This window comes from Styela clava, chromosome 11, assembly GCF_964204865.1.
Source record: "Styela clava chromosome 11, kaStyClav1.hap1.2, whole genome shotgun sequence".
NCBI lineage: Eukaryota > Metazoa > Chordata > Ascidiacea > Stolidobranchia > Styelidae > Styela > Styela clava.
In genome coordinates this window covers 1,102,968-1,125,064 of record NC_135260.1, presented here as the reverse complement: position 1 = coordinate 1,125,064, position 22,097 = coordinate 1,102,968, and the positions used below count along the sequence as shown (strand labels likewise).

The 22,097-nt window shown below is 36.3% G+C and overlaps 1 protein-coding gene across 2 annotated transcripts; it reads right to left on the bottom strand.

The window, feature by feature from the left end:
• Positions 1–5,965: 5,965 nt before the first annotated feature.
• On the bottom strand, positions 5,966–21,554 carry LOC144429889 (uncharacterized). Of its 2 annotated transcripts, XM_078118114.1 has the most exons (13): positions 21,294–21,400; positions 20,674–20,820; positions 19,827–19,940; positions 18,809–18,958; positions 14,694–14,804; positions 14,436–14,597; positions 10,879–10,998; positions 10,620–10,781; positions 9,102–9,227; positions 8,495–8,653; positions 7,893–8,192; positions 6,891–7,091; positions 5,966–6,350 (listed from the first exon to the last, which is right to left on the bottom strand). In XM_078118114.1, exons 2-13 carry the CDS (start codon positions 20,744–20,746, stop codon positions 6,172–6,174), a joined length of 1,857 nt encoding a protein of 618 aa, XP_077974240.1. In that variant the 5' UTR covers positions 20,747–20,820; positions 21,294–21,400; the 3' UTR covers positions 5,966–6,171. The 2 variants fall into 2 exon arrangements, with proteins under 2 accessions (XP_077974240.1, XP_077974239.1); XM_078118113.1 differs by lacking the exon at positions 20,674–20,820 and having other exon boundaries at positions 21,294–21,554.
• Positions 21,555–22,097: the final 543 nt, after the last annotated feature.

Here is a 22,097-nt window from a genome sequence, read left to right as displayed (position 1 = left end):
AGTATTTATATAGAGTTAGAATGTATAAATACGTAATCAGATATTGTAAATTGTGCTCATGGGCAAGACCTGATGTATAGAACCCTATATTGACCATTCCACATAGGAATTATTGCTTTCAAGTATATAACCTTAACGAAGGGAATATTGTAACGACCACCTGGGTTCATTCAGTCATTCAAGACACATTGAAAGCTCAGAATAAGTTTATGACGTCACAGTTTTAGAAAAAAAAACGGAGAGCCGACAGTCTCAGCATCTTTTGGAGACAATATATTCCATCTTATTTCGATTCAAAATGTCACTAAAGACTTGTTTGAAAGGACAGATATAACGCATTTTAGATAAGTGAAAAAATTGTTTCCATCACATTTTTGTTTAGTGATGCAGAATAAAAAATAATTTTCACCAAATTTTTATTTTCGGCCCACTGCTATAGAAACAAAGTTATCACTCTCTTGAATGAACTATCATGAAGGGACCGAAATAACGTTTCTAAAGATACATAAATAGTGTATTTGGCATAAATAACAGAAAACATATAACGTCATATCGTAGTGAAAATCCAGCTGTGTTTCCAACTGCGAGACTTTCACGATCAATAACTCATGGCTGGTTTGGATTCAGATTGTCAGTCTTGTTTCATTGGAAAGGGAAGTAAAGTACTATTCATGGAAATAGACAAGTAGTTGATATCGCTATTCTGTTTACTACAATTGACTTTGCTCGAACAACATTTTTGACAATTCTGTTCCAACTGCCACCACGGTAGGGAGAATAGCAATATCGCTCTTTGGCAGCCTCATGCGGAAAGAGCCCCAAAAATCCATTTAAGAGATACTTGATTGGTAATTCTAGCACGTTTGAACGGGGAGAAAAACTGTTTATATAAAAATCTGATATTTCATCCAAAATTTCACTGTTTTTATTCATGGGATTACGATTTTAAGTCCGCGTGATGACTGGCTGTCCGTTTTGATTCTGCAAATACTTGCTACGCGAAATTCGGAATTTTTTTGACGGTACCAGGTACCGTGCTTCGATTTGGTCTTCGGGTCCATATCTTTATTTTTTGCGGTCTTACCATTTTGTAAGTAATGCAGGTTTTGTAGCCTACCGTATTTGTTTATTTTGATAACAGCAAATGAATTGAGTTTTTATATGCCAAAGAAGAACCGTTCAACTATCGAATATCAGGCCTACAGGTAAGTTACCGTACCGCAGTGAATTACGCTTGCTTTTTGTTACAGTTCTGCTGTAAATAAAATGAAATTTGTAGCCTACCTTATTTGTTCATTTTGGTAAGAGGAAATGAATTGAGTTTTAAGGAAGGAAAAACCTGACCTACAGGTACTGGTAAGTTACCGTACCGCAGATGATCATCGGGGAATTTATATTTTATTTTGCCCCGGTAATGGAGAAGTGACTCCGATCACTTGGTATTACAATTCACTTTGAAATTAAATTAAAAGAATAGATCATTGCCACGGGACATGGAAAAGCTATGTACCGTTGTTTGTACCCCGATTCAGGTGCTGGAAAGTTAACGCATATGATTTTGATACGTTTTTTTAGGGAAAATGGTTGACTGCGGTACCTGATCTGGTAATACAGAAGTTACTCGGACCACGTGATATTTCAATTGATGTTGAAACTGAATTATGAAGAATTGATCATCGTCAAAGGACCTAAAAAAGCTATGACAGTTTCTGTATCGTCACGGTACCCCGATACAGGTACCGGTAAGTTACCGCATATGATTTTCGAGCAATTTGCTGCGTGTCCATATATTTGAGCATTGCTCTCTTGTTCTGCAAACAATGACATTAAGATTGTGTGTAACAAAAGAGACAACAGTTATACGGATATTACAGCCCACAATAGAAATTAACAGAGAGAATAAGATAACACAATTCAGTCGGTGTATGTGCCACAAACCACAATGCCCGTAATTGTGTTGTGCATTTTTGTGTTTGAGAGTTACTGCTAGATGTTGATCAAGAGTCACAACGTCATCTTCAAACCGTTGCTTTGCGAGCTTTCTTGTAGGAAGGAAACCATTCGAGAAATCACGCTTACTTGTTTCTTATGATGCTGCCCTTGTTTGATGCTGATTTTCCAGCCCTCACTGTGCTAATACCCGTAAGAGTATTATGAGACACCGATCATCCACGCTATGTGCGAGAGGGAAATATCGCTTTCTGTCTCTCTGTGGGATATGACCAACTGAGTTTCAGATACTTCCCATAATTATAAGTTTATTACGAATACATATTCATCATAATTTACGACAAAATGTTCGATGACGGTAAACAAATAAAAACTTATTGCAAAATCAAGGGAGCAGACAAACCTACAAGTAAGGTATCAATATGAAGCCAAAATTTTGGATTGGGCTTTCAAGCTAAAATTCATAGACTGCAGTCTTCAAAAACATTCAATATTTGTTCATGTTATTATAAGTAATAAAAAACAAGGGAATAAGGATCGAAAATAATAAAGTCGGTCGAATGAAAACGGTTCTCGTTAAAAAATCGGGTCCCGAAGAAAATCCAAAAACCGAAAAGTAACGCCTTCTAGCACCATTTTTCATCTTCCAGTACTCAAAATTTGATAAATATATCATTTGCGCATGAAAGTGTATTCCCTGTAACAACTACAATCACTCACGCCTGGCCTGAATCCTATCAGAAAGCTCTTATTGACCATTGATTACTCGGATAAATATCTGGCAACCGTAAAAATAATATTTTCAGCTAGCAGTTTTTAATCTGAGATGGGTCAGGGTGAATTCAGAGGTGTATGGTATTTGAGTGTTTTATGGATTAATACATTATGTCAGTATGTGGATGGATTACCAATCAACCGCGCTACTACTCGGCGAAATGATATTCCGGTCAAGTTGCAAGAACAAACTGAGAGCAGGTACCCAATGATATTTACCACCGGTCCCTCTTTGTGTTTGTTAACCTACTCGTTTGTGTTTAATGAAGCGTGATTTGCCAGAATACTGAGAGCCTAGTGTGACAGTAACAATGCTGCCATTTTACTTCATACATATCGCAGAGAAAACGTTTAGAAGTTCCGCATGTGAGATTGTTCTGATACTGTAGCAGATCAACACACCCACGGCCATATCTAGCTCACGTGGCATTTTTGCACATTGCATTCATGATCCCCACCTGATTACGCCATCCAAAATATAGGCCACTGCAAAGGCACAAAGACGTAAATATCTTTCTAAAGTATAATTGATCCTCTTTGATGACGACGAACAGTGAAAACAATTCACATCTTCGGGATTATTACGCAGAGCTCAAAATTTATTGAAATCACTAGCAAGAAAATTAATGACAATCGACTATTCCTTTTAAGAAAACATCATCAGGACGAACTTGTGTAGAAATATATATTGGTTTTAAAGCTTGTCTGCTTTCTCATAAGTAACTAATCTTTTCGCTCATAGCGAGGCTTATAAGCAGAACCGGATATATTATTCTAAATGAAACAATATGTGTGAGAAACCACATATTTTAAATCCAGCGTTTGGCAACTGACGGTACCAAACTTTTTACATAAATCTTTGTGCGCTTTCGCTAAGAATGAGGCCATAGACAAGCAGAAATTGACTTATTCAGTCAAACATAACTACGGAGCGTCACACATAGAATAACACATTTTACTACAGAGATGGATGAAGTACCACACTTTTTTCGAAGCGTTCTACCTTTTCTCCCATATCAGGCCCAGACAATCGGGAGAACTTTTTGAAAAAGCGATGGCATTATAGTACTCGACTTATATAGACTCATTCGATATATGAAGGTGGGTAAGGTACAAATGCTCACTTTCCACATTAGGTATTTTTATGTTCTCACTCGTACAAGCAAGGACGTCGCTATGTGAACCAAGATTGCGGACTCCGGCAAGTAGATGCGTACTAGAGCTAAGATCTGAAGCCCGACTCGACTTTTTGGGTCGGGTCGGGCCTGAAATGTTAATCATTACGTTCGGGCCGGGTCGGGTCGGGCCTGAAATGTCAATCATTACGTTCGGAGCGGGTCAGGCTTCTCTATTGCTGACTTTTTTTGAAAAAAATATATGTTTATAAAAAAATATATACTTAAACTATTTGTGAATATTATACAAAGCAATACTTGTTATAAAAGAAATAATTTGAATAAAACAGAGAAGAAGCTGTAATGGACATTTCCCCGACCTTTGAAGTCCGAAAATATTTTACCATACCCGGCTCTAGTTAATTAGGCGGGCTCGGGTCGGGCCTGCAAATCCAGGTAATTGGTCGGGCTCGGCTCGGGTTTAATACCCACGGGCCCAGGATGGGTCGGGCTGGAATTTTTGGGCCTGGTCTTACCTCCAATGCGTACCCAGTTAAGATTAGGCCATAATTTCAGGTTCAGATACTACGGGAGTCTCTTGGCTAGTCCCCGAACTCCTAATAGAACTAAAAAGGGTGAGGATTGGAATTAAATTATAGTCTAACCCTAATCTGGTACACATATTACGTTCCAAAGTCCGCCATCTTGGGTCACATAATTCGGGATTACCGAGACGCCTTTAATAATTTAAGTATAGCAATGGTTGAAGCATAATACCACAATTCGACGTGAGACATTTGAATTTTTTCTCAGAATAGAGCCTAGACAAGCAAAAACAGACGATAGAAATCGAATGATAGGTGCGGACCGCTGCTTGAATGTTGAACCAGACCACAACGGCTGTTAGCAATACTTCACCAAACAATCTATTTATTGAAACATTCTGTCTGCGATTGAAGAGAGGTAAATGAGCCTAAAATAATTATTCATGAACAGTTGGAGTTCATAAAAACACCAAAAAAGCAACTCTTCTGACAGGCATACAAATAAGAAACAAAGTATTCATTAAATGTCACATAAGATATATGAATACAGATACTATCTATACCAGGGGTCGGGAACCCATGGCTCGCGAGCCATATATGGCTCTTTTGGTGACGGCATATGGCTCCCAGAAAAATCTAATATTCTAAGACTAGGCTTACTATTGTTTCGAGATTTCAAACTCTTTTATAGCCAAATTTGGCAGGAAATTCCCAATACGTTTGAGAACGCGCGCCCAACACATGTCTATGTTATGTAAGATATTCACTAGAGAGGCATTGTGACAAACAAGGGGATTCTGGAACATATATTGTGACATCACAAAGCGATATAGTTTTAAAAACACTACGGAGTAACCTAAACGAAAAAGGGTGATGAGTATCGTAGATTTCAACTTGGGCTGCAAGTGAACAACCGTTCAAGGCCCGCAGCGACTACATGCAGCATCAGAAATCACATTAAATGTATATTGACATTGTATGTGTTGACTTTCGAGTAAACATTTCAGGTCTGATTAATTGAAGAAATGTTATATGGCTCGCACGGAAATGCAATTGAGAATATGTATATTTTATGGCTCTCTTGACCAAAAAGGTTCCCGACCCCTGATCTATACAGTCACTATAGATCAAAGGGGATCAAGGTTTGAGAACCGGGGGACAGAAATTTTGCATATCTAGACTGGCGGGCCATATAAGTTTGACATATATGAAAAGTTACATTTTATGAACAATATTAACACTATTACATGGCTAGGGTTTTCAATGGTCTTGAGGGTCTAAAAACCGTTTCAAGCTGCAAAAGATTGCTGTGTATGATACAGAAAAATGGGGGTACTCCCGAAATATGTGAACCAAGACGGTGGACACCGGAACATAGTATGGGTACCAGATTAGGCCATCATTTCTTGTACATATAATACGGGAGTCATTTGGCTAATCTCCGAACTCGTAATAGAACTAAAATAATGAAAATGGGAATAAAATTATGGCCCAACTAAAACCTGGTACACATCTACGTTGGTTCAAACACTTCGGGAGTACCAAAAGTTGTTTATTTACATTTTAACAGGGGGGGGGGGGGGGGCGAACGTCACCTCCCTGGTTAAATATTCTAATTTACATTTTATGGATTTAAACTGAATTTCACAGGGAAAAAAGGAAAATATTAGTTGCTGGATTTAAGTTTTATTGCGTTTTTATATAAACCAGAGTTATTAGCTCAAAACATTTTTTTTTGTGGTTTCAAAGTGTTTTCCAGTCCAGTGAGAGTGTTTTTCCAGCCATTCCTATCCAACGACTTGGTTACAATCTGCCGTGACATCTCTTCCCTGGTCGGTGTACCTTGCTGTGCACCCATTACAAGCTCGAACAGTACAAGTTGCATACGGATAATTCGGGCACTTAGTATGTTGGCATACATCTGGACATCCAAGAACCGGAAACTCTCCGGGTCCACATTCTGCACCTAAAATATATCAAATGATAAATTGGGAAATATCATACTATTTGTAAACAACTAACATCACAGCTTCAGAAGTCATGAATAATTTTATCACATTCATGAACGTTTGGCCTAATTGGCTACCACTCAGAACTTCTACATTAGGATTTAATGAAGCGCACTAGTACAGAAGAACAAACAACAAGCATTGCCAAATATAAAGAGTTTATAAATTAGGTGGAGCCGCTTATGCGCGGCTAATCCCATGTTTACTAATATTCTAAAGTTTATTTTCATTTCATTTCATTTTGTAAGTTGCTCTCCTACGAAAAATGTGAAACCCTCTCAATGCTATTGACCAGCGCGTACGTAGTTGTAATTTTACCCTTCAAACCGATTACAACCAAAACTAAGGATGCTTAGAAATTTCTACTGTTCAATTTTCGTTTCCCGAAGCCGAGGGTTGGAGTCCAAGCTAATCGTTTATGATACTCAGTTTAATGAGAATGTGTCCAGCTTATGGTTTTCTATTTAACCTGTAAAATCTTGTTTAATTGTTAGTACCTGGGTTTACTGGTTGTCTTTTATGGCATGTCACTTGTTTTCCTGTATACATATCAATCCAATATGCCTGGCATCTTCCGCACTGAGTCACGCGACATCTAGCGTTCGGATGACCCGGGCACACTAATCGTCTTCCATACATGTCGACACATTTATCTTTAGAGCAAGGACTGTATATCTGATAACCTGGGTCGCATTTGCCTATTAACACAAAAAAAAGTGATAAGTGCATGATTGTTTCGGATTGTTTAAACGTTGAACTCTGTAGTTTAAATAAATGTTGCTTCATCTGCTATTTGCGAGTCAGTTTCTGGGGTCTCAGGCTACGTAATGAAAAATGTTGGAACTGATTTGGCAACGACTATTCCTCTAATAACTATTTGGAAAGGCGTATGTTTAGGGTATTAAAAAGTATATTGGTTTGTGAACGACAGCTTATCGTCTGTCGTTAAACGACAGCTCATCGTCTGTCGTAAAACGACGAGTATCAACAACAGCGCCTCGACTGCACAATCCCCCAAGACTTTGCCAGACACTTTAACGAGGCAATGTCTTTATTTATCAGCTTACGATCACGGTACAATACGATTGCAATACAAATACGATCGCAGTACAATACGATACTAAAATAATGAACAATCCCAATTTATTTACCGAATACCCAACGCATGAAAATATCTTAATCACCCGTAGAACTGGGATAAAATATATTAAAACTGAATATGTGTGGTGAAATGCCTCAGGGCTATTTAACTCAATTATGTCTGGTGAAAAACAGGTCATGAAGCTTCATATTTATAGGAAAAACCAAATTACCTGGTTTGACTTATTTTCAAATTGATAATGTGAGAAACATTAAATATTGGTCTCAGTTTTAGTAAAATTTAACCAAAATAACATAATTATCTCTATACGTGTTTCGCGTGAAGTGCTTTTCAATGACCCATCACCGAATCGTAAATTTCCCGCCAACAGTACATTCCTATAATCAAGTATACTTACATAATGGCGTGATGATTTTACTGGTGTGCTGATCACGGATAATGACGCTGCAACCTCCTATATTTGGTTGACAAATTGCACCAAGGTTCTTTGAACAAACACATCGGTTTGGTGGGCAACGAACTGGTGTCACTGGTAATATTGGCGATACTGGATAAATTGGGGCCACTGGATAAATTGGGGCCACTGGATAAATTGGAACTGGTGGTGCTACAGGAATTACAGGAGGTCGTTGTCGGCGTGTGGACAAGAGCAGTGCAATTAATGCAAGATTTGGCTTCTTTCCCGGTGGTTTTGGATCTGAAACAGAAACAGGATTTATTAAGTTTGTTTATTTTGTTTCAATAAGTCAAGCTGAGTACCAACAGACTTTTGAACATAGATAGCTCAGTACTGCATAACCTACTCAAATTCCCAATTTCTCAGTTTGCCTACTCTACACGTAATCACATTGCGGCAACGCACCGAAAACAGAAAACAATATTTCCTGGGTCTTTTTCAGCCTTTTTGTAAAGTGATGTTTAATATTGTTTCATACAACTAACTCGAGTGGAGAAATATCGCTAAATTAACTGAAGTCGGTCATGCCTTGAATTGCTTACCTGAAAGATCCACACAAGCCGTTCCACAACCTGTTGAACAGCATACTTCATCGTCTTCACAATCGTCAGCTTTCGTACAGGTCGGGGTGGTTTCAAACTCATCACAAGTATCTCCAGGAACGTCGGGAAATGGACATTCCTCATCAAAACCGGCAAATGCTGGATGGTTATTAAATACCTATTAGCCTTTTGGACGCCTAGTTCACTAATGAATAAGCAGTATTTCTACCTTCTGGTTAGCGGAGTACGGGGAGATACCGAATATTATTTAAATAGGCCAAACTTGTTTTGAAAAAGGCACCAGGTGTTTATTTTTATCATTTATAATTTCGAACGAAAATATACTTCTTGAATTAAATATTCTTTTTTCTTCAGATGTTCGAAATTACTGTAGTTTGGCATAAAAAAGTCGGTTTTGAAATAAAATGAGTAAAATATATTATCTATTGCTAACCATTTTGCTATTAATTTTTTCCTTACTAATATATAATTTTGGATTATGAAATACACTACATTAACTATGCAGCTGTGGTCAGTTTTTTTTTTTTTTAAAAACTCAAAGATATTATGAAAATGATTTTGTATTCAATAAAGTATGAAAACTTACGTGTGGCGCACATGGTTCCGCTGTATCCGAAAGGACATCGACAATTGAAACCTGCAGTAGAATCGTCGTCCGTGCAGAGTTTGTTGTGGTCGGTGCATGTTTTACGATCAACGGGGTCTTTACAACCTGCATAATAACAATATAACATCACAATAGCACTAACTTTTTAGTATCAAGATAAAATTATCTTAAACTTAATCTTACACTACAAAAAGTAATATCATAAATGCGCGATATATTCTGCTTATAGACAGCTCTCGCTCGGTTTCAAACATACTGGTATAATAGAGTACTGTACAGCATTAGTCATTCTAATTGATCAATTAAGTCCTAGGAATAGCAAACCAAAAATATTACAAATATAAACAGCATAACGTCAGAATGACCGAATAAAAAGCAAGAAAATTGCGCAAATATTTTTCAACCAATGAATAAAACCAACGGTTAATCGGACACTAATCTCGTTTGACGAATAACACAGTGTGTGCGTTTCGCGAAAATATAGTTTTATAATATTAAATCGCGTTTACGCTGGTGAATCATGCATCAAGTTTTGTGATGGTTATAAATGTATTGGAAAAAATCACTAGTTTAAAATTGATATTCTTGAGCAATAAATGAGTATATATTATTTTCTCAAAACGTATTTTTAAAGATTTGTTTTTTTGAATTAAAGCTCTCGGTTTGCAATGACGAATCATACACCAAAGTTTGTTCTTGTTTTAAATATTGAGAAGAATGTCACAATGTTTAGACTTGACATTCCTGAGCATTCATTTATCGTGCACGTTCCCACACAACCCACGACCCGCTGTTTTAAAGAAAATAGAAAAAGCTTCGGTCGTGTCTATTTATATTCGTAGTCGTTTTATACCATTTCGTGTCAAAGGGTTTCCTCTTCCATCAGATTATCGAGTAATATTTGTTACCGGATATTTATGGCAATGCTTGGAGCGTTTAGATTAATTAAATTCCGATACTTCGTTAGTTGATACAAAACTGAGCTAAATATTAATTCACTGAAGAGAAAATGTGGCATTGCAGATATTAGGTGTGTTTGTGATTCTTGCAAAACAAATGAGAATATAACGAAACCCTGAACTAGCAGTCACTCACTATCATGTAAGATCATACTATCGAAATCATAGTAACAATTTATTTTTCATTCTAAATACTGTTTTTATCGTATTATAAAACTATTATTACATTTGACCAATAAATCTGAGCTGTTTCTGATTTAGACGTGTTTTCATGCCCTGTGCAATAGCCTTAATTAATCAATGCGACTTTTACTCTATGGCGTAACTATGGCCAAACTTATCAAATAGGGTATACCAATGTGCCCTCAACCGAAAAGGTTATTTGAAGCACTATTGGGACCATATCCATATTGGTTTAAGTAACCGCCAAGGTTTTTTACTACATGGAATGAATTTTCTTCGGTTTTAAAATCTTAACACAGGCAAATACTCTAGTATAGTAGTGAACGACAAAGGAATTAGTATTTATAGCACTGACCTATTGGAATACAGTTGGTTGAACATCCATTTAGTCCTGGGCAACATATTTCTCCATCCGCACATGGGTTATCTTCAAAACATTGGAAGTCTATTTCGGAAGCCACACAAACATCAGTCAGATCATCGGGAAGAGGACATCTGTCGTCGACGTTATTTTGTTCTGTTGAACAATATAATTATGTCTCACTTATTCTCACATCACTAGACTAGATAAGGTCGAAGTTCTGAAAAATACAAACAAAATATCGAATACTCACGTTCCGTACAATCATCTCCTGTATATCCAAATGGGCAACTACAAACATTGGGCGACCCTGACTCGACTTGAGCGCACATTTTATTTTCCGGGCAATCAGCGGATGTTGTGCAGGTTTTTTCTGAATATCAATAAAATAAAGTGAAAGGTCACAACATCAATAAAACGACGTAATATTAGGTGGCCCATTATTGAGCTTAAATATTAATAGAACCAAATACCCCCGATATTCAAAAATGTTCGAATTTTTTTACAGTTTACACAATAGTATCGCTTGGCACTATGAGATTGTCACATTTACTCGAGGTTTTGATAATTAATACCCTGTACTGCCAATTTTACCAGTTCTAAATTAAAATAAAACTACGCTAAATTAACTACGCTACCCCGTAATAACATTACTGAATTTTAAAACTCGCTTTAAACTTTTTACAGGCATTTACCCCAGCATTGGATATTTTACAAAACTTAAAATTGAATTTTCAAATATTGATATTTAATCAATTTTTTTATTGTACCAATATAAATTGTATTTTTGGGGATTTTAGCACAGATTTTGGGATATCTCTAATAGCCATAACGGGTAGTTTATCGCTCGTGATTATGCCCACGAACTGTCGTGGTATTTTATGGTAGTGGTGTTTTAATTTTTTATCCTCGACGCCACCGCGAGTTACATTGACACTATTAAAACAACATAACAGGACATTTCAAATGTTAGTATGTATTAAATAGATTGAAGCGAATGTTTCAGAATCCATTGCACAAAAATTCCGATTTTACAACTTCCCTTTTGAAAATCCTGGCTGCGCACCTGGTTTCGGGACATATGGGCGAATGTTGAAATTTTAAAAAATATTAATTTTAAAAATTACAAAGAAAAAACTGCTATTTAAAGCCATGTTCAACAGAGTATTTCAATAAAATTTCAGGTGTTAAAAAGTCAAAAACATGTTTTTCTCAAAATGCTTATTCTAGAAGTTTTGTCCTTTTTGAATTAAAGCTCCTGACTTGCAATGACGAACCATACACCAAATTTTGTTCTTGTTTTAAATATTTGGAAGATTATCACAACGTTTAGACTTAACCATCCTGAGCAATAAGTAATTTGAAGAGATAACGTTCCGTACACGTTCCCGACACTCTCCACGGCCCGTTGTTTATAATAAAATAGAGCAAAGTTCCGGTCGTGTTTAATTATATTCAATATAGCATTTCGTGTCAAAGTTTCCTCTTCAATCAGATTATCGTGTGAGTACTGCTTGTTACCGTATATTTATTGTAATGCTTGGAGTGTTTATAATTGATTCCGATAAAATCGGATCCCAGACATCGTTAGTTGTTACGAAACTGAGCCAATTATTAATCCGTTGCAAAAAATAAATGTGGCATTGCAGATATTTGACCTGTGTTTTTGATTTTTGCGAAACTTTTTTTGCCCTCAAATAGCGTTTCGATAGAGATCTGTAAATTTTAAATAAGTTACGATTATATGAGAAAAAAAACTTATGTAATAACTTTGAACAAAGCCTTGAATGAGTTGTCACTATCATGTAGACATCTATTTTTGTAACCATTGTAATAAGATATTTTTTATTCCAAATTGACACTTGAAATCTATTTGTATCAACTTTCGATGGAATTTACCACAAAAGACTTTTTCATATGGCTACCCACGACTTGTCTTGTCCGATTGTCACCCCAGGTCGGGGTGCAAATAAAACGCGAGGATAAAAAAAAACGCACGAAATATTGAAATAATAAATATATGTGTGTCCTTTTGATTTCGTGATGAATAGGGGTAAAACTGGAATTTCTTGGCTATGTCTTTTGAAGCGGTTGCTGCGATTACGCCCTTCGCTGAATGAGACATTTTTAGCGAGAAATGACTTTTCTCTTGCGCAAAATATTCAATCAATGACCGATATGAGCATTTGAAATGCTGTGTTATACTATTTTAATTGTGTTAAACCTAAGTCGCGGCTGTGTCAACTCACGACAAATTAAAAACAGTACTACAGTCCAAAATACCACGGCCATATGCGGACATAAAATGCGCGAAAAACTGCCTGATTATATAGTTTTTTGATTCGTGTATTTGCGACCTTGCGTGTTCCTCAAATTTTCGCAACGCCGACGCTGCTTTTTTGCATTACTGCCACTAGATATTATTTTCAATATATCACTGCTAGAAAAATCGCAAGATCAGCCAAGAATCCCAAGATAGGTACATTGCATGCACATTTAGCTGTGTTTCAAATTAAGTGACTATGTGTTAGTTTCCAAAGGAAAATAAACATGTGCGCCGTAGGGCACACGAAATTGTGTTGATTTACACTACAGTGTCTAAAAAAGTTTTTTTTTTATCTGGCGTGGGACTCCCAAAACAAAATGTGGGGTGTTTTCCGATTAATTGCCACTACACCTTTTTCCAGCGTTAATATTAGTCCTTTATTTGCAGATTCAGTCCTTCATCTTTAAACGTCTCTTCTCCGATAAATAGCCACGCAACACTATTGAAAACAATAGGCGAGTTTAACAAAATTAATCCCTTGAATTTCACACGCGCCATTAGCGACTTTCGAGCCGTCGCCGACAGTTGATGATAAGAGAGTCACATAATCAAGTCCAGCTCGCTTTATTTGTAGAACTTTTTAAATAATAAAATAACGAAAAACGAAACGAAAGTAAGAAAGTGAGCGAGCAGGCCATACTGGTAGCCTCAAATCTCTATTTGTACTCGTGCAATGCATAAGAGATTGAAGGGGAATTGTACGGAATTCATATTACCCCGCTTCATGGGGGGTTTTGTCAATACTTTCGCACACAGCCATTACCCAAACAAATCTGACTTTTTTTGATTGCGACATGTTTTCACGCTCTATGCTATGCGATAGCGTCGATCAGTGTGAATTTTATTCTGTCGCGTACCATGTATATGATTTCATTCTAAGTTGAGTTATTAAATAAAAAAAAATTATATATTTACTCTTACCCGGCGAATTTGGTGTAATAATATGGTGGAGCAGGCGTAGTCAGGACTTTTTTAAAGGGGGGTTACGAAATTTGTAACTGCCAAGTTAGACTGTGACAGCCAGGTGGTCTGGCCGATGGCCGCAAAACGCGTGTTTCCAAGAGATTTGATGTTCTAAAAAGCGTTCCAAGTTACGAGAAAATGTGTGATACAGAAGAATGTTTTTAGAATAAGAAACTAAGGATTCGCCAGGAACAAGGACTTCAATTAGAAATTGCGGACTAAATAAATCGTCTTATTTGGTTGCAGTCACTTCGTTTCTACATTGCGGCATCCGGAGACGGAGACATAAAGTTTTATGCGCTTACTCGGCGCGTGGCAAGTCTCGCCTATATTAGTCGTCAATTTCAAAAAAAATATATATCTTATTCCAAAAGTGGAGACGATTCAGATAACGATTTGAGCCATTTCCATATTAGTTTACAAGTGGTTACTTATGACTTTCTGTTGGTTTTAAACTCATAACATAAGCAATTACACTTGCGTAGCAATGACCGACAAAAGCACTATTATCTAGGACTTACGTAATGTAAGACAACTGCTTGAACATCCATCAGCTCCTGGGCAACATGTTTCTCCGTCCGGACATTCGTTAACACTATTACATTGGAAGTCTGGATAGGAAAGATCGCAAAGGTCAATCAGACCATTCGGATAAGGACATCTGTCGTCTACGCCATCTTCTCCTGTTGAACAAATATTTTTGTTTCACTCATTCTTACATCACTAGACTAGATAAAGTCGAAATTCTGAGAAATGAAAACAAAACATCGAATACTCACGTTCCATACAATCATCTCCTATATATCCAATTGGGCAACGACAGGTATTAGGTTCAAATGGCTGTTTAACGCACATTTTATTTTCCGGGCATTGCTCGGTCGTTGTACATGCTAAGAATTAATAATAAGAACGAATTGACAGGTCATAACATCAATAAAACAACGTAATATTTGGCCTGAGCTATTATTGTGCTATTATTTGTTTGTTTGTGGGTAAATACACAACTGTTCAGGATGCTTGAGTATATTATAGATATAACATAGACATCATAGATCACAGCACTCAACATCTAGCAGCACAAACAGAGAGAGAGAGCAAGCAAGCAAGGTCAAAGGTGACAAGTATAGCATTAATAATGACGTCATAAATATCATCTTACATTATTTGTGCTTAAATATTAATACAACCAAATACCCCAATAACGTTACAGGAATAAATGGATGGTGACAAAAAATACATTAATAAAAACGTGGTTGCTTGCCAAGGTCAGAAAGCCTGGAACCACACATGAAAACTAAAATTCTGAAGAATTTTATTCAAGCAGAAATGGACAAAATTAAAGGTATCTGAAGTGAAAATAGTGTCAGTCAGTGTAAGTGCGGGTTACGTTACGAAAATATTATAGTAATTACTGATACAGAATCAAATTGATCTTTTTCCGCTAAATCAAACAAACAAGTCTTGTTTTCATTATATATGTTTCTGGAGATAGAATCTCGCACCGTCCATATTGTTTAGACTTGACATTCTTAAGCATCGAAAACATTAACAGATAGCGATCCTGAATGCACGTATTCGTCGCTCATTATGTTTAATACTACTCAGAATCGTTGTGCCACTATGTGTCAATTTTTTTCAACTTTGAATAATCGTGCCAGTACGGATTATTACCGAATATTTATTGTGATGCTTGGCGCATTTAGATCTATTTCCGATGAAATTAAATAATCCCAAACATCGACGGCTTTTTCTAGACTTGGCTAATTATTGTTATCATTTGCTCAGGGCGTTTATAACTTTTAACTCTCAACACGATTTTACCAATGTCTGCAACTCTACCAATTTCAGCTAAATAATCTTGCGCTACCTTTTAATAACATATTTGACTTTTAAAATTAGCTTCAACCTTTTTACAGGAATATACTCTGCAATAAATATGTTTGCAAAAATTTATTTTTTAAATCCTAATTTTATTTGTTATAACGTATAAGTGAGCCACAAAATTACTATCATAACAAAAATATCAGACCGAACATTTGAGATTTTAAATAATCACGGTGCAACGTGGAAAGGATAATCTGGAAATGGGTTCCAAGATGAAATCTGAGGGCGTGGGCTATCAGTCGATGCGTATCTAGCGCCGTGTTGGCGTGACACAGTCTTTAAAAGGTAAACAACATACAAAAGTGTTAAAGATGACCGATATATTTCCGACACAAAATGCTTACATAAGGGAGTAGTCAGCGAAGAGAATATAATTCTAAAAAATCTATATTTTCACTCACTGACGAATCTGAAAATTAGGTCAATTAAAAAAATAAAGGTGAAAAAGGTCTTGACATTCTCAAACCGAAAGTAATATTAACCGTTTGATTGATGGCTATACCCATGATGTATTCCGGAAAGTGAATTTTATATGAGCATCTTTATTCCAAATCACGTCTGACCACAGCTTGCTAATTTATTGTTTCTATGGCGTTAAACGTATTGCGGAATAGTCCGCCATATAACTAACTATATATTAGGACCCTGTTTTCAGCGATTTCTAGTTTATTCATTTTTCCATCTAGAGCGTTCGAACGGTTTCGCGAGGACATACAATTTGCATTGAACGCAAAGTGCATCTCTGCGTATAAATTGGCAAAAGTTGTTTTGAATATTACCATAAGTAAGTAGAATATTGACGATAAATACATGTTACCTTTGTATGTATTTTCTAATTTGTATGTATTATCAAAATAAATCATCATGTTTGTATATATATTCAGTAGCACGGCCAGCAGGGATTTCCGGGTCAAAATTGTTGCAGTCAGTCTTGCAAGAATAACTCAAGTTTGACGAATTTGCAAGATTGCGAAAATACAGATCAAGACTATATAAATTTGGTCAGTACAAAATCGGAAATTCCCATTCCTGTCGGAAACATTCGACGCGATTACGAGCTATAAATCGTGGCTGCGTCTTCTTTTGTAAAAATGTGCAAAAGGATTGCTCGTAACTGTAGGATGGTCCAGGTAATCGCTTGTCGGCTACGGCTTCCACCACCATCGAGTTCATGCTCCCAAAATTACAAATAACTGGCTTGGACTGGTGACCTAATCCGTCTTATCGGTTTACTTTCCCCCGGGATATGTAAATGCTATTCTAAGCTGTGGGCATGTTTAATAATACTCGAAATAGTTGTGCCACAGCGTGTCAAATCTTTGAACTTCTGTGCCATTTCGGATTGTTTATTGTGACGCTTAGCGTGTTTAAAATTAATCCTGATAAAATCAAAATAGTAAATAAACTAAAAAAATTTAAAATTTAATTGTGGCCTTTTTTTGGGATCCTGAAAATAACTTATTTTTGTTCCCCTATGCCCTATGTATACTTTCAGCTATCGATTGTTGATAGTGCACGACCTCACTATAATATTTCTCTAGAATTTAGGTTCATTGGTTTCTGGTCTGATAAAAGCATCTGTCGTGTTTATTTTTATTCTTTGGCTTAGTCGTTTTATACCATTTCGTGCCAAATGACTCGCTCCTTCAAATCCCAAACATCGATGGCTTTTTCTAGAATTGTCTAATTATTATCCCGCCGTAAAAGTACAGATATTTGTGATCTTGCTGATAATGACCGGACCCTTAAAACTCAATTTTCAGATGAATAAGGTATTTTTTTTGTTTATTCCATAGTACCGCGTGGTACTGATCACTAATGACTTGTTAGATTTTCTCAGGGCGTTTATAACTATTACCTTTCAACGCGATTTTTGCGATGTCTGGAACACTACCAATTTTCTAATCTTCATTTTATTTGTTATCCAAGTATACTGTTAGTGAGTCATAAAATTCCTTTAATGACTAAAATATTAGAACAAAGATTTGAGATATTAATCACGGTGCACGTTAAAAAGGGATTTTCAGAAAATGAATTCCAAGATGTATTTATGGGTGTTCCCGTGGCATGTGTACCAGGTTTTGGTTATGCTATAATTTTATCCCGATTTTGGTTGTATTAGGAGTACGTGGACTGTCTCTGTTAGCCAAGTGAATATACCACCCATAGGTTTCTGTCCCTTTGAGCAACTTGATATAAAATTGTCGAACAAAATTAGTTATCTCCGTATTGGTATTCATACTTCAAGAGCGCCCAACAAAATTTACGGCTCACACGCAATAGGGATAGATCATCAGCTACACAAACAAGCGCGGATTTTCTAAATGACGTAATGCAATTTTCCGCAAATATAATATATTTCTTTCATTTCATCCGTGCTTAATATGACGCTCAGAGTTGAAAGACTTTTTGTAAAAAAATATTTGATTTTTATGCGCCATCGCTTTCCCGCCAAAGCCCGTTATTATAAAGTAAATAACTTCATTCAAGTTTTGTTTTATCATATGTGGTCACTGGTCACAATTTTATTTAATAACAATAGGGATTTTTGGTGCTTATTTTATGAATGGTTTCGCAAGTTGGTCCAGGTAAACTGGGGTAGATATTTCAAACCATCATTTTGTTTTAAAATATTCAACCCTTTTTTAAAGGTACCGGTAGAGAATTTTATGACAGCTATTTCTAGACTGATTTTTGATTACTGCATCGATTAAACTACAACTCTTTGGAAGGCAAAATGATGATCGACTTATTTGGTTCATACTTAAATTTCACAACCAAAAACTAACGAATGAATTCAAAATCGCGAAAACGAGATATTGTTTACTACCACGACTGAAAATCTTTCTGAGTGACAAGGCTGTCTGAGCGGATGCAAAAAGACCTATTGTGACGTCACCTTTTACATCTTGCTGATTGGCCAATATTACAAAAAAAGGTAGTTGAAGCTCGGGGGAAACATCCATTACAAGACGAGAAGTGAAGATAGATTGACAAAAGCAATTCCTACCGTCATCAGGTATGCAAGTTGTTGTACAACTTGTTGAACAGCATATAAATCCCGCAGAACAACCGTCTCCGCACTCGTCTAATATATCACCGCATACTGATGGTATTTCTTCAGGTAGTTCGCATTTTTCGTCGATGATATTAGTGTTAGCTGAAAGTTGTAAATGGAATGTAAGTTGGGATTTTTTCCAATACAAGGTTCATTTATAAACTCTTACTACTATCAAAATGTCTATCGAATTTCAATTGAACTAAAATATGCCTTTTGCTGTAATTCAAGATCGTTTAGGAAAATGAATTTTCTACTGGTGGGATCGGATTTACATATTTATCCCGGGCAGAGGAGAGCCGATAAGACGGCTTAACCATATGACAAACCACGGCCTCTCGTCCGGTTACCATTCCATGTCGGGTATGGCATTCGTTAGTTTTTTGTTTTCGGAAGCATGGACTTGATGGTGGAGGAACCCGTATACGACCAGCGGTTACGTGAACCACCCTACGTCAAGCCTAACATGGTACACATACTACGTTCCGGTGTCTGCCATCTAGGTACGCAAAATTCAGGAGTATCCAAATAATCCTCATATTTCTCTATGTGGTCTGTGTCATAGAATCGTTATTGAATGCCATTCTTGACTCTAAATAGCAAAATCAATACCCATTCATTTCAAATATAACGAGAGTATTTGATGCTTCTCAGAATCTATAACTCATGGTTATGCATATTTGAGTGACTTCTACAATACAGAGTGTCTCAAAAGTAAGTACACACTTTTAATTTTGATTTGCTTTTCAGGTACTTATCATAGAGCGTTCATTTCTTCAGAAAACATGGTATAGATAAGTAGTAAAATTAAGGGTGGTTGATAAAAAATACAAACAATACTTAAATTTTAATACTTATCCATACTATGTTTTCTAGAAAAATGAACGCTCTATGACGAGTACCTGAGAAGCAAATCAAAATTAAAAGTGTTTACTTGCTTTTGAGACACCCTGTATTTACTTCCACTTACGTTCTTTGCAGTCGACTCCTTTGAATCCAACTGGACAATGACAATTGGCGTCTTCGACAAAATGGCAAATTTCATTTACTGCAGTGCAATCGTCTCCCGTAGTGCATGGGTCTCCTAAAATGAAATATACGGTCGGTTTGTTTTGACAGAATAACACAATCACATAGATAGTTCTCCAATACGATGATGACTAACGGTGGCGTATCTGCGCAAAATGGCGCCCATGGCAGAGTCTAAAAACGCGCCCCCTTGATAGTTGTTTGACAATTTATAATGACTATCATCGAATTGGCGTACCCGTAGTGTTTCAAATATTACCAATTTGAAATTATTTTATTGAAACTTTTTATGATTAATTCTTTTCTCTGTTATTGCGCCCCTGTCCAAACGGCGCCTTGGCACGATTCATGGCTGCCGCACCCCAGATACGCCACCGAATTGACCACTACTTTGCTCTTGGTGTGATCAGACGCGAAAGAATTACTGAACTCCCTGGCTCCGAAGGAGTATTTTAATGGCCGATAGTTTACCATCAAACCGAAAGATTGAGAGTCGAAAAATAAACTCGCGTAGACGTAAGCCACGAAAACTTAGAGTTTGCAACAACAGCCTCTCATCGAATGTTGAAACCAAAACAAAAGTCAATTGTTAATCTCCACTGCACATACATAATATATATCATACATATTTATATCATCAATCCTATATGTTGCTCTCATAACGTTTAACATAGGCACTTGTTCGCAACCTGTAAACCCTGTATAGCATATCTGACCATGTGTTAGGTTAACATAAACCAATTACTAAATTGATAACCAAAAAAGTTGTGATATTAAAAAACACAAACCCGTGCCAGATAATTGTCCATTTGCAGCAAGAGCAAACGAGAATAGGATTGCAAAGCAGAAATATTCATCCATCTTGGCAGAGTTTGGCGAAGCTGCTCTCACCTCACTAATAATATCCAAACCCAGGTCTCAAATTTAAATCGGTCCTTAAAAATGTATTTTCCCGCAGGATAACGCGATAAAAGAAAAAAATCTTTTATTCAAGTATTTCAGGTTTATCGAGACATTATCAAACAGTTGATTTGTTCGTGCATAAGCTTGCGGGTAATGAGAAATTATTCTAATAATAATATCTATCCCGGGCTGATACAACTAACCACAATGGGAAACGCTGAGATTCAGAGGTAAAAAAATATTTTCGTGTAGAAGTCTGGAATCTTAAATTTTGTTATTCACTTTTTACATAGAAAAACAACAAAAAATACTGTTTATTAGTTTGCCTCCTGTCCGAGTCCTTATAATTGTTTAGCAAACCAAGTAGACCAAATATTTTATTTTGAACTTTGCCATGGTATTAAATAACGAGACAAACACAATTGATAAAAATTCAGGGACGATACCGATATTTTATATTAGGTTTAAAAGCGAGAGACGTAAATGTACTACATGACAATCTCACCTGGTGACAAAGAAATGAAAAAACATGACGTGATGCTCTCTAATCGGATTTCAACTCTTTGAACCCCAAAAATCTTCATGGGCATCCGGTAAGAAGTGTGCAGCTTTGACACCATCATATCTCGCAAACCGTATACTATATATTCAGACATGTTTTGTGGGACCTCCAAGAATAATTATAATTCTAAAATTATGATAAAATGTTGCAAATATCTTATGAAAATCGGAAAAGTTGAAAATTTTTGAAAAGCTTTTAAATAGAATTGAAAATATTTAAATTACAGTAGACAATTTACATAAAATATTAACGATGAGTGGAATTTAATTTTATCAAAACTGATTTTAACGCTCGGAGCGTTATATTAAACAGTATTGACACGATAATCTAATTGAGATGAAAAATGTTTGACACTGAAATATATACAACTGCGTAACACGCTCTTATGTTCCATATTTAAAAGTATCGAAATTGCTTTTCAAACCTCTCATTAGAAAAAATACTCGGTAACAATCATCGCGGACACAATCCAGTCGCGCGAGCGCAACAATTGTAATGTGTGGAATTTCATCAGATCTAATTTTGACGTTACAAGCATTGCAATAAATAACAAGCGCTCGATAATGAGATAGGTTTACCCTTTCGCGACTGCAGGGATATATATGGGAAACCTTTGACACAGAAGGTAAACAACTTCGTAAAAGACATATATTTAATTTTATCGGAACTAATTCATAAAATGAGCTCAAGCGAAAAATATTCAGACCATGTCTCATACGAGCATTAAAATGTCTTGCCATATTAATT

Coding starts and splice junctions, on each gene's coding strand:
- LOC144429889 (XM_078118113.1), bottom strand. CDS start 21,444: ATGTCTGAATATATAGTATACGGTTTGCGAGATATGATGGTGTCAAAG. Junction 14,805..18,808: donor AACTTGCATACCTGATGACG/GTAGGAATTGCT, acceptor ATTAATTCTTAG/CATGTACAACGACCGAGCAA. Junction 6,351..6,890: donor AAGACAACCAGTAAACCCAG/GTACTAACAATT, acceptor GATATATTTTAG/GTGCAGAATGTGGACCCGGA.